This window comes from Podarcis muralis, chromosome 10 (assembly GCF_964188315.1).
Source record: "Podarcis muralis chromosome 10, rPodMur119.hap1.1, whole genome shotgun sequence".
NCBI classification, from domain to species: Eukaryota; Metazoa; Chordata; class Lepidosauria; order Squamata; family Lacertidae; genus Podarcis; species Podarcis muralis.
Genome location: NC_135664.1, coordinates 50,857,922 through 50,871,509, shown reverse-complemented (window position 1 = coordinate 50,871,509; position 13,588 = coordinate 50,857,922). Strand labels below are relative to the sequence as shown.

The window sequence follows — 13,588 nt, the reverse complement described above, 5'->3', positions numbered from 1 at the left end:
GGGAGGAGGAGGACAATGCCAAACCTACATCTCAGAGCACACCAGGATTCTTATTCTTGGAAGAGAAGCTGCAAAGAAATCTGTGGACGAGGAGAGGATATACACATTAAAACTGGGTATAGCGCAGATATACACAGAGAGGATAGGCTAGCCCTACGGATAATTCACTGGAAAGATAAAAACAAAGAAAGAACAGAGGATGAGTTAGTGCTGTTCTGTGCTACACGAGGTCCAGTCCTTGGTGGCACACTTACAAATGCTAGCCTAGTTTGTATTGGGGAAATATCTGCATCACTTCAGAGACCGGAGATTGATGAGGGGTTGTTCAAGCTTCCATCTATGCAGCAGTACCAATGAATATTTATTGCAGCTTGCAAGCACTCGAGAGCTATTCTATTTCTCCTGCTCAGTTGTGTCAAACTGACTTAAAAGTGCTAAGGATTTCTACAGAGTGGGCACATACGTTTGCACATCTAGAGATACTAAACTTCTTTTTTTCATCTGAAACCTCAAGTGCGGTTTTGAAACATTTTGCTGGGGCAAAGCAAAACAAAGATGCAGACGTTATCTACTGCAGCTTTTGGAATGATAAATAAATAAAAATGGGGGGAGGAAACTAATTCAAAGAGTTTCTGAATTATATAAACTATGTTTCTAGAATATGTGTGGTTTTAGAGATTGCAGCCCATGGAATTTTACTGTATGACAGTGGATACTGGCTATTACTTGTGCAGTCACTTGTGTGGTACACTCTTTGTAAGCCTCTGTTGGAGTTCACCTCAGCCCTGGCAGATCCCACAATGCCATTCCCTTCAAAGGTGAGAAGAGACCCAGCTGCAAGTTAAGGAGAACCTGGAAGACTCATAAAAGCAACCCCAACAGGTGGTACAGGGAAAAGAGTACCAGAGAAGGTTTATGATTTATTTTTCTAGTTGTTGTGTTTAATGTTTTGCTTACAAACCAGTTTTTTCAATATGTCTTCGTTGCTAATGTTGGGCCTGCTTATCAGACCTAGAATTCATAATCAGAAGAGCCATTTTGGAATATATATATGCTGGTACAATCAAATCTCAGTTCTCGAACGGCTCCGTTTTTGAACGTTTCGGTTCCCGAACGCCAAAACCCCAGAAGTAAATGCTCCGGTTTTCAAACGTTCCTCAGAACGTGAATGCCAATGCAGCTTGAGTGCAAAAAGCTCTTGCAACCAATCACAAGCCATGCCTCAGTTGTCGAACATTTTGGAAGTCGAACGGTCTTCTGGAATGGATTACGTTCGACAACTGAGGTTTGACATGTAATACTTCTGACAGTGCATTTCTCCTGCCATATATGTTGTACACATGGGAATTAATATGGCGACCGTGAAAGCCAAGAGCTAAGAGCATCTCAAAAGTTAAAGAATGTAGAATGGGCAAGCTTGCATAACCCTGCACTACCCCTGTCTCTCATTCACACAGCTTCACTTTTCACCATCATTCCAGCTATCTAAACACACCAGCTATTTAGCATCCTGCTGCCTACCAATCCCAGAGCCTACTAATTATACTGAATTACATGGTTGCTGTTTGATGTGCCCTAGTCAAGTGGAGGATGAGACCTCTCTAAAGCAATCTTCCCTTTAAAATCACAACTAAAATGATAACATATTCAACCTCTGAGCCAATCATTTTCAAGTGCAGTTCAAGGCTGCATCAGGAAGATCCACATGAGTGTTTGGTTCTGGCTTTGCAGCAGGATGGTTCTTGCTAATCGAAAAGTCCTTTGCTTCCTGTCACCTTGATTACAATTTTCAAGAAAAATATTGTTCCACGTGCAGGGAAGGCATTTGGTTATGCAATCGGTTGCATGCACGGATACATGTGGAGTGCAGGGGGCACATAATACCCCTACCTGGGGTCAAAAAGGGGGGCCTGGGGACCAAAGGAGAGAGACAGGAATCCCCTGGGACCTCAGAAAACATATGCATATATTGTGTGAAAACTAACATTTACATTTTGTGTAAGCTTACATAAAACACCAGAATATTTCTTCCCCCGGCCACTTCATCTTCTACCAACATGCTGCCACCTACTTCTCCTAAGATAGCCAGAGAGGTGGCGCTGAAGCCCCAGTGAAAGATAACATGAGTGGGTGAAGCAAGAAGACAGGCTTGACTTGGTTCTTCTGCAGGTGACAAGCTCCACCTACAGAGGGGACTGCCGTCTGCCAGTGAAGGGCAGTGGGTGATGTCACTGACAGCAGTCCATCTTCAAGCAGGGGAGGGCAAAACAGATCATTGCCACCACTATCATCACGAACTGATGAAGAACTGTATACAACCGGTAAAACTATATTTTCCAAATAACTCTAATAAAAACCAGGAGGTAGTTAATATTTGTAAAGGTATAATAAAAGCAACAACAAAAAGTCCCTTGAAAAACCCCTACCTAAGATATTTAATTGTGCTTATTAATACTATGAATAGAGGATTAGATGAATATTCATCTCTGTGTATTTTAATTTAGGCTTTTGCTGACAAAAGGTGCTGTTAATTTGGAATTATTGCTTAACCTGAGAAACAAAGTTGCTCAGATATAATTAACAAGGAATTGTAAAGTCTTTTTACAACTCAAGTTCTTTTGGCCAATCTGCAACGAGCTGCAAAGTTTGCAGGTGAGCTCTTGCTACTTTGTTGTCGTTTTTATCAAGCAAGCACAGCTGTACCTTCTACTTATATTTATAATATTGCTTATGAATAAAGCCGAAACTGACAGAAAGAGTGGTGAAGCCAGGAGAACATTTTGAAAGTTGAACAGAGGGAGATCAGTTATAGCATTCAGTATTTTACTACAGTGGAACCTTGGTTCTCAAACTTAACCCATTCCGGAAGTCTATTCGATTCCTAAACCATTCGAAAACCAAGGTGCGGCTTCCAATTGGCTGCAGGAGCTTCCTGCACTCAATCGGAAGCGTTGTCGGATGTCCAGCTTTCAAAAAATGTTCAAAACCTGGAACACTTACTTCAGGAGCTGATTTGTTTGTCAACTATGCCGTTCGAGAACCAAGGTATGACTGTACAGAGAAAAGGAGCAGCTTTAAATAGTCCCTTCCCAAGAGCAACACTACAAATACATCCCCTTAGAGCATGACAGAAAGCATACTGAAACTCCAAAGTACTAATGGAGAACTACATGTGGCTTGCCTGGAGTCAAGAGAAACAAACTTTATGTAGCTTTCCATGTCAATTATTTTGGCACAAGACAGTCAATATTACCACTTCTGTGCCTAAGTCTGCACTGGTATTTGCTGAAGGCTGTGATTCTAATGGGAAGTGGCATAAACTTTCCTACAGGATCCCAAAACATTAAAAGAGCAACAGTCACAGAGAATGTTACCTAGCTTGGTGAGAACTAGTATGGTGCCCTGCTGTCTGAGAGAGGAGTTGACATCATCTTAGAAGCATCAATCAAAACTGAAGCTGTGAAATGGCACAACCCATAGCTGTCAACTTTCCCCCTTTTTTAAGGGAAATTCCCTTATTCCGAATAGGATTCCTCGCAAGAAAAGGGAAAAGTTGACAGCTATGGTATAACCTTTTAAAGCATTTCATCAGTGCTGTACTCTTCTTGGGAGAGCATGGTCTACCATTTAATGGTTCACCCATCAAAATGGTGATTCCAAGAATGGAAACTTTTTTAGGAATCATTGAACTGTTCTCCAGGTGGAACACCATCCTCCAAGAAAACATGCTAAGTGTAGAGGAGTCACAGAAAAGGAGTAAGAGGCTTCAAGTTCATTGTCTGTCCACAGACTCACAAAATGAATTTATTGCAGAATGCTCGAATCTTGTGAAACAAGACATTTTGCTTGAGAGGCAATCTGCAAAGTAGTTTTTTCGGTAATAGTAGATTCCACACTAGATTCTTCCCATTTTGAACAAACAACATTTCTTCTGAGATACGTACTTTTAAGACAAACAGGGTAGGAGATTCAAGAAAGATTTCTCAAGTTTGCAGATTGAGAAGAGGAGAGGAGAAGAAATGGCTCAGTTGCTAATGCATACATTGAAGGAAGAAACTATTCATCTCAGTGATTGTAGAACTCAAGCCTACGATAATGGGGCAAATATGGCCACAAAATACAACGGTACACAAGCAAAAAGACAGGAACAATTCTCAACAGCATTTTTTTTTCCACCTTGTGGTTGTCATACATTCATCTTATGTGGAAATTATGCTGCTGAATGCGTATCTGAAGCAATTGCCTTTTTCAGAACAATTCAAACTGTTTACCACCTTGTTCAGTTCCAGTTCTAAGTGGTGGGAATTACTACAAATATGTATTGGTTGTGCTCTTCATGGTATGTCTGAAACAAGGTGGTCAGATCATGCTGAATGTGTAAAGCCTTTTGCAGCCCACTTGCCTGACATTAAATTACGAATAGAAGACCTCCTAGGACTAAATGTGATGGCCAAAACGAAAAATGAAGTCCATGGAGTTTTATTATATGCGGCATCTTTTGCATCAAACATAAATATAGAAATAAAACTCTCCTGTATATGTGATGGAGTTAGGCACAAGAGGGCAAGGTTGCATGACGACAGCACACCTGATGCTAACTTGGAATAAGTGAATGGCAGAGGTGATACTCCAGAAGAGGCCTACTTCACAAAGTGTGTGTTTTATGTTTTGGTAGACAGTGTTATAGCAGGATTAACTGTTCACTTCAGTGCTGACTTCTTGTGGAAATATCTTACTATGTCCAAAAATGATGTGGAGAGAAAAGCTTTAACTTTATCAGAGCAATGTGCTGCTGACCTTAATGGGGGTGATTTTGGAAAAGAAATGCAACATTTACCCTCAGTACATAAAACAAATTTTATAAATGCACAGTTAAAGCCATTAGATCTGTTGAACTTGTTGACAGAGTACAAACTCGGTGACCTGTTCCCATTATGTTTATGTTAGCTTAAGAATACAGTAGCTTTTGGAGAGAGGTCATTTAGCAAATAATTAAGAATTATTTAAGGCCTACAATGTCTCAGGAACATCTTGCAGATTTGGCCAGGCTAAGTATTGAATCAAACATTACCAGAACAATTAATGTTCATGCTGTGATTCGAAATTTTTCACAAAAAAGGACAAAAAAGCTCTTTCTAAAAAGTGAATAGTAAGTTTATCTACTTTTTTTTTACTAATATTAATGTCTTCTGATCTGATCTGCATTGCAATATAAAAGGTTGTTTCAAAGAGAATTCTTTCTCCTTATCAGTATTGTAGCATAAACAAAGATGTTCAAATAAACAAAGATGTTCAAATCAAATGTGCTTTCTTATCTCTGGTCCTCTTGTTTTATGTATATTTATTTATATTTATCATGGAGGGAGTATAAGATTTAAATGCAGAAAATGAACAGAGCGCTCCACTCCACTCCTTTCTCATCTTCCATACCCTTTTTGACCTTACAGGCTATAGTTCATGGTATGATGGATAAAAACAGAACAACTAAAGGAGATATTAAGTGGCCCCGGAGAAAGTTTGCACCCCCGATAAAATTCCTTTCAGAGGTCCTGTATGGATAACACTGATCTATAGAGACTAGAGATCAGACCACTAGCTTTATCGGGGAGGGGGGCTTTGTGAGCTTTCCAGATGAGTACACACACCAATTATACCACAAAAAAAAACCCCAACAACTGAGCTTGGTTTGAGCAGAATAAATTCTAAGTAAATAGAATGGATTTGGTTTTTATCTTGACTAGGAAAAGTGGCCCAATTTCCAGATTTAGCTGTTCCCTGGTGTAGTTCTTGGTAAGAACAGTTTTAGCTCAATGCTGGAAAGCTGGGAGCTTAGCTTGCATAGCTGAATACTGAACTAAAGTGATTTTTCACATCTGTTCCAATACAGATCCACCTTTACAACTACATGTCATCTGTAAAAACTTTCCAAGGAAAAACATGAGCAGTTGTCAAATCAAGGCATGCCCACTCAAAATCAGACAGATACCATGTAAATTTTCACTATTTTTTTTTTTTAGTAAAATGAAAAATAATATCAGCTAGAAAAAAACATGGATGCCACATGTTCTGTCTGAAGAAGTTATGCAATGAGGAGACTGCAGGTTTAATGCTTCTGTAATGTCTGTAAACTTGCTTATGATTTGTTGAAGTCTATGTAAGATGAAAGCAGCAACAACAAAAAGCTAGGCTGACCATTGCAAGACAAAGCAATAGTGACCAGTGCAAAGCCACATCATTTTGTAAGGAATGTATTTTTTTTACAAACTATCTATAATTCAGCTTGATTGCATTTTCAAATTTTGCCTTGTAAGATGCAAATATAGTTACTATTATTTTGCTTGGCTAATGTAATATGCTTCATGTATAACTGTACGTATGAATAATTTGGAAGCTTCAGTTTGTGCAGAATAGGGTAGCCTACTGTCAATGGGTTCCTCAAAGGGTATTATAGCACTTCTCTATCATTATTGGATTCCCTACTAGCCTTTGAACACAACATTTAAAAAATCTGATGTTGATCTAAAGCCCTTTACTGCTTAGGTGGAAGAGATCTAAGAGGTCAGTTTTTGCTCGTTTCCATAATAAACCCAACTATTGAGAGAGAATGTGCCCAGTTGTTATTAGAAAAACTTGCTCAGGTGGTGACGCTAACATTTATCAGATAATAGCTATAGAAGTATGCAAACAGGAGAGGCAGCCAGACACACCCAGTGGTAGTAGCCATACATAATTGCTGCCAACTTTATAATGCATGGCAAAGTGCATTTAGTACCTAATACACATTCTTCACAGAGGACATTTAGATTGGACTGGAAAGTATTGTTTGCATGGGCTAGAAACATGGCATTACCCAAAGACTGTACTGAGAAGGAGCAAAACCACATTTGATCATGTTTACAAAGAAACATGCGACAAGATAAAGGTGTTACCTGTGAAACAAGACTGATTTGACGAGTGTGACAACATCCCGACTGGCATTGTATCCAGCACAGACAATGGCGACATGGATTGTCTAAGTAGAAAGAAAGAAAGAGACAATGAAAGCAAGGAGAATAAGAGCAATTTAATCTTTCACTTTTATTATTCATTAAACAGGAAAACAGTCCCACTATCGAATAATGCCATTTGTTGTGCTTAATGCTCATCTGACACTTGTATGTTAAACAGCATGTATGTTAAATATTTGTACATTTGAAATCATTGTTTCAAGGCACCTGAAGTTTTATCATGTAGATTGATAGATATAGATGATAGACAGACAGATAGATAGAGAATATGATGCAGGAAAAGGAGATGGTAAAATTCATGATAGCTAGCCTTCAAAAGTTCACAAATAAGTTGAGACTTCCCAAGTTTATGACTAAACGAAAACCCTTTCCAGGGAGTGTTCACATGTTCTAGGTCAGGCATAGGCAAACTCGGCCCTCCAGATGTAGTCCCAAAACAACTCCCATAATTCCTAGCTAACAGGATTGGTGGTCAGGGATGATGGGAATTGTAGTCCCAAAACATCTGGAGGGCCGAGTTTGCCTATGCCTGTTCTAGTTAGGCAGCCAATAACATCACTATTATTGATAATGGAGGCTAGATTTGAGATCTCCTAGAAGAGAAGACCCTAGATAAGAAGAAGAAAAAATCCTAGGAATAAAATGAGAAAGTATTTGGAGTCAATAGACAATCTCCTGACACAAGTAAGTACTCAGCTGCATTTATATGCTCTGCTGAGAGAAGCTAAGAAGTGTGTGCCTCTGTGATAAGTAAAGGTAAACCATTAGGTCCAGTCGTGACCGACTCTGGGGTTGCGGCGCTCATCTCGCTTTATTGGCCGAAGGAGCCGGCGTACAGCTTCCGGGTCATGTGGCCAGCATGACTAAGCCGCTTCTGGCAAACCAGAGCAGCGCACGGAAATGCCGTTTACCTTCCCGCCAGAGCGTTACCTACCTATCTACTTGCACTTGACATGCTTTCGAACTGCTAGGTTGGCAGGAGCAGGGACTGAGCAATGGGAGCTCACCCCGTTGCAGGGATTCGAACTGCCAACCTTCTGATCGGCAAGTCCTAGGCTCTGTGGTTTAACCCACAGTGCCAACTGCGTCCCATTCCTCTGTGATAGCAGGTCTACAAAAGACGGGTTAAATGGATACTGTTCACAATGGGCTATGTTCTATCTCCACTGTTGGAGGCAAAACGCCTCTGGATACCAGTTGCTGGGGATCACAAGTGGTGAGAGCGTTGCTGCATTCAGATCCTGCTTGTGGGCTTCCCATAGGTATCTGGCTGGCCGCTGTGAGAAGAAGACGCCGAATGAACCTTTGACCTGATCCAACAGGGCTTTTCTTATGTTCTTACAACTATAGTGAAGTTAAGTATCAATGCGTTTTACAAAACATGAAATCCCAAGTGCAGTTTCTAGCCTTGGGATGCTTGGCCTGGTTTGCATTCTTCTTAATGAAGGTACATGTCAGTAAAATTTGTGCACAGAACACATCTGTCTGCGGTTCTTTAGCTGTGATTCCTGCACTGCAGGAATTCTATGGTTCCAAGAATCATGGACACGGGGAAGTGCCATCCTGCTGGAGGGGATGGGGAAGGTAAGAAAAGCTCGTGTTTCCTTTAGCAGCAGCCCTCCAGCCCCCATGAATTTGAAATAGGGTTGATTCTTGTGAGCAGAATCAAGGCAAGAAGTATCCCATCATGCTGCGGCTCACACAAAGAACCCAGCAAAAATTGCCACCCAGTTTATCTCAACCAAGGAACAAATAAACTAACCACAGGGAAGATACCTCTCAATATCTGATCCCATTGAGAATCATAGATCTGTGGTTTAATCCTAAGCATGCCCCTAGTCGTCGTCTTCTTCTTGTTGTAAGAAGATTTGAGAGGCTGCCATTTTTAACAGAGAAGTACTCCAGTCAGCCATACTCCAAGCTGATTTTCCCATGTGGTATTCCAGCTGTGTGCTTATGTGGGGTGCGGGTGGCACTGTGGGTTAAACCACAGAGCCTAGGACTTGCCGATCAGAAGGTCAGCGGTTCGAATCCCCGCAACAGGGTGAGCTCCCATTGTTCGGTCCCTGCTCCTGCCAACCTAGCAGTTCGAAAGCATGTCAAAGTGCAAGTAGATAAATAGGTACCGCTCCAGCAGGAAGGTAAACGGCGTTTCCGTGTGCTGCTCTGGTTCACCAGAAGCAGCTTAGTCATGCTGGCCACATGACCCAGAAGCTGTCTGCGGACAAATGCTGGCTCCCTCGGCCAATAAAGCGAGATGAGCGCCGCAACCCCAGAGTCGGTCATGACTGGACCTAATGGTCAGGGGTCCCTTTACCTTTACCTTTTACTGCTTCTTTTTGAGTGAATTTCTAAATGACTTTTGTTTTGTTTTTAATACCACAATTTGAATTATGGCAGTATTGTCTTTTTTTTCTTCACCAAACCCCATATAAACAACAGAGACCACTGGTGTAGATCTCTGTCCCCAAACTCAGTGATACTTCATGGATTAGTCAGATTCAATATTGAATGCCCTCTCCTCCTTAATAATTGTTTTAGCTTTCCTTAACAATTTCTTATACAACACACTGACTCTCACATACACAAAGAAGCAAATAATCACATCAAGGTATGTCCTCTAAGGCCCGAAAAAGAAAACAGAAGAAACATCCCTGTTACTCTTCATTTTAATTACTTTGACATTATTGTCTTTTTTTGCTGAAACTCGTGTAAACAGCAGAGACAGCTGGTTCAAATCTCACCGGGTGGCCTTGAGAACACGAAGTCCCGCTGAAACGAGACTAAAGGTCCATTTTGTTCATCATCCTGTTCCCAGCAGTGGCTAGCCAGATGCCTGTGGGAAGTCTCAACTAGGGCTTGAAGGCAGCAACTCCCCCCATTGTATATCCCCCAGCAACGCTATACTTCCTTTGCAACACAGTGATTACATTCTATCTCCCATCAATTTCTCTACTCTTTTTATAAACTATCTAAGATAGTGGCTATAATCACTTCTTGGGGCAATCAATTCCATAAGAGAAATGATTCCTTTTGCCTGAACCTACCACCCAACTATTTCATTTGTAACAAATTGTGTAATTTGGACAAAAACTTATCTATTCTTCTCTAGCATTCATAAAATTATGAACTCTAATGCCCTCCCCTAGTTATATTTTTTCTTAAACAAAGAAGCATCTAAGAAAACTCTCTGAAATTTCAGGAGCTCTTTTCTGTATCTTTCCCAGTACTAGGATATCCTCCTGAGGCGAAAGAGCTGGAACTATGCAAGGTTTCCAGATGAAGACACTCCACAGAAGACATGCCCATTCCTAATAATTCCCCACATTAAATTTGCCTTTTTCAGTGGTGCTGCACACTGAGTTGATATTTTTAAGTGAGCTCTCCATCATGAAACCAAAAGAACTTCTATAGTAAAGGCCTATTCAAATAGTTCATTTAACCCCTCTCTTTTTCAGTTCTCCTTTAATGCTACTGTCATCTGAAAGGTCCTGCTACCTCTCCAGGTGATTAGCTACTCCCATTTAAAAAAAAAAAATTAATTTTTTTCACATCTTTAGCAATTTTGTCCTCCAGTAAACTCAATCCTCCAAATGCGAATAATAGTATTTTATTGTTGTAAAACCAGACAAATGAATCAAAAATTGTTTATGTCGTTAAAGAATAATATTTATTGAATTTTTACTTGAATGGATCATATAATGGGCTAGGGGCAGGGCAATTTAAATATAAAAAAGAGGAATACAGTGGTGCCCCGCAAGATGAATGCCTCGCAAGACGAAAAACTCGCTAGACGAAAGGGTTTTCCGTTTTTTGAGTCGTTCCGCAAGACGAATTTCCCTATGGGCTTGCTTCGCAAGACGAAACGTCTTGCGAGTTCTTATGAGTTTGTTTCCTTTTTCTTAAAGCCGCTAAGCCGTTAATAGCCGCTAAGCCGCTAAGCCGTTGATAGCCGCTAAGCCGCTAATAGCCGTGCTTCGCAAGATGAAAAAACCACAAGACGAAGAGACTCGCGGAACGGATTAATTTCGTCTTGCGAGGCACCACTGTATAACAAGTAGACATGTAAAATCCAACACCACATGCAGGAATGGGAAGCTGGACTTGAGCTGCAACATGAAGTAACAAAGGGAATAGAGATTCTATAGTCAGATGCTCTGTAAGTCATTACCTATAGCATTTCTCAAAATATGATCCTCATAATCTTAAAGAATTTTTATTTTTATTTTTATTATGATGAAGAGTGCAGAGGCTTCCCTTTTCAAACCCCAGAGGGTCTCAATCCCTTGTGTATGCTTCTAAACAGAAATGCCGCAAAACCAACTCTGCCACCTGCCTCCCAAGAGTCCACCAAGTTTATCTAGAGTAGAGGAAAAGGGAGGCACGAGTGCTTCAGCTCTGTGTCAGCACTCAATTTCCTACCAAGGGGAGAGGTGAGCTGAGACTCCAGGTCTCTGCTGGGAATGTGACTTTCCACTGATGGAGACCCTTTGTCAGAAACTGATGTAGCAACATCACATTCCTACTTGGGACACTGACTTGGATTCCTAGCTCCCTTGGCAGCAAAGGGCACTCCACTGAGGTGCTTGAACACTGTCTTCCTTCCCATGCCAGTGTGGTGGGTCTGTGGGTGGTGATGGTGGTGGTAACATTTCAGCTGGAAGCTATGCTTATAAATCATATTTATTTCTGACAAGCTGAACAGAGGCACTTGCTTTTTTTGGAGGTTTTTTTTTTGCCCCTATCAGATTACTCCTGGTCCTCCCAAACAATGCAATAAGAGGAGGGCTAGTGTTGAGTTATCTCTCTGTTTTCTGCTATATCACACAATCCTCCCCTTAACCTCCCTTTTCTGGCCTTAATTCTCCCCTACCTTGAGGGAAAGGAAGCTAAAATAATGTCTTACTATGGATGGGGGGCGGGGGTGGTGGGGTGGAGTGAAATTGGACCTCTCTTGTAAACACATAACTGGCATTTCCAGTAATAGGATAAATGATGAGAACCCAGAAGGCAAATCTGATAATAAGGATGTTTAAATTAAGCTTACATTCTGTCGCTGAATTACTGTGTGAATCCTTTAAGAGGAAAAAGTTAAAGCTATTTCATTATCAAAATACTGTGTGGTTAAGATAGGTGCATGGTGGGAGTGGAGAAGTTTCATGTTTTACATAACCATTGCCTGGGGCATAACACTAATCCCCTGCTGAGCAAGTAAATTTACTGATAAAAGTCATTATAATCTGGAAGGCCATCTAATCTAGTCACCCCTTTTAGCCGCTATTCCCTTGTCCAAAATTGGCTGCAGCACATATACCTCTAGGCCTTAAGAGATTCAGCCATCCAAATTTCTGCAGGAGCACAAGAAAGATGGGGGAGAGCTGAAATCAGCTAAAAAAGCCAATGCAATTCTGGGCTGCATCAATAGGAGTATAGCATCTAGATCAAGGGAAGTAATAGTGCCACTGTATTCTGCTTTGGTCAGACCTCACCTGGAGTACTGTGTCCAGTTCTGGGCACCACAGTTCAAGAAGGACACTGACAAACTGGAACGTGTCCAGAGGAGGGCAACCAAAATGGTCAAAGGCCTGGAAACGATGCCTTATGAGGAACGGCTAAGGGAGCAGGGAATGTTTAGGCTGGAGAAGAGGAGTTTAAGGGGTGATATGATAGCCATGTTCAAATATATAAAAAGATGTCACATAGAGGAGGGAGAAAGGTTGTTTTCTGCTGCTCCAGAGAAGCGGACACGGAGCAATGGATCCAAACTACAAGAAAGAAGATTCCACCTAAACATTAGGAAGAACTTCCTGACAGTAAGAGCTGTTTGACAGTGGAATTTGCTGCCAAGGAGAGTGGTGGAGTCTCCTTCTTTGGAGGTCTTTAAGCAGAGGCTTGACAACCATATGTCAGGAGTGCTCTGATGGTGTTTCCTGCTTGGCAGGGGGTTGGACTCGATGGCCCTTGTGGTCTCTTCCAACTCTATGATTCTATGATTCTATGATCATCCTTCAACAACTCAGTGCCTTCTAGGTGTTTTGGACTGCATGCAGCTCCCATCAGCAGATGGGGCTGACGGCCATTGTAGTCCAACGCATTTGGAGGGCACTAGGTTGGAAAAACTGCTTCATGTGCATTTCCTAGTAAAGCAAATAGTAATCTCCTAATCCCACCCCTGCAAAACCCACCCCCATTACTTAAAAATGATCTGCAAGATTTCAAAAGCATGGGAATATCATTATCAAACTGCTGCTGAGGAAAATATGCCCTAAGTGAATTACTTTAACATGACAGTGGAAGAAGATAGTGGAAGGTTTTCTTGCCACTGAATAAGACTGCATGTCGAATGCGCTGGACATATTATATACCACAACAGATTTCTGGATTTCACAGATTTTTAGCTTTCACAGACTTTTTTCCATAGCTGTCAACAACAACAGCTTCATGTTTCATCCACCTTCTGCCTACCATATCTAATAATGATGCATCATCATCATATTGCAAATCATCTGCCAACAATACCCTTCTTTGTTCTGTGTAGGACAAATGGCAAAGCAATTGATGGGCATAAATCTAACATCAGA

The 13,588-nt window shown here is 41.1% G+C and overlaps 1 protein-coding gene across 2 annotated transcripts in view; it reads right to left on the bottom strand.

Annotated features, from left to right (window-relative positions):
- LARGE1 (LARGE xylosyl- and glucuronyltransferase 1) overlaps positions 1-13,588 on the bottom strand; it is a 309,421-nt gene that overhangs the window by 146,559 nt on the left and 149,274 nt on the right. Inside the window, exon 4 of one of the 2 annotated variants that reach the window (XM_028745321.2) lies at positions 6,930-7,012. In XM_028745321.2, the coding sequence (XP_028601154.1) occupies positions 6,930-7,012 (83 nt within the window). Of the gene's footprint in view, positions 1-3,828; positions 3,834-6,929; positions 7,013-13,588 lie in introns of those variants that run through there. The other variant, XM_077935011.1, reaches the window with a different exon arrangement.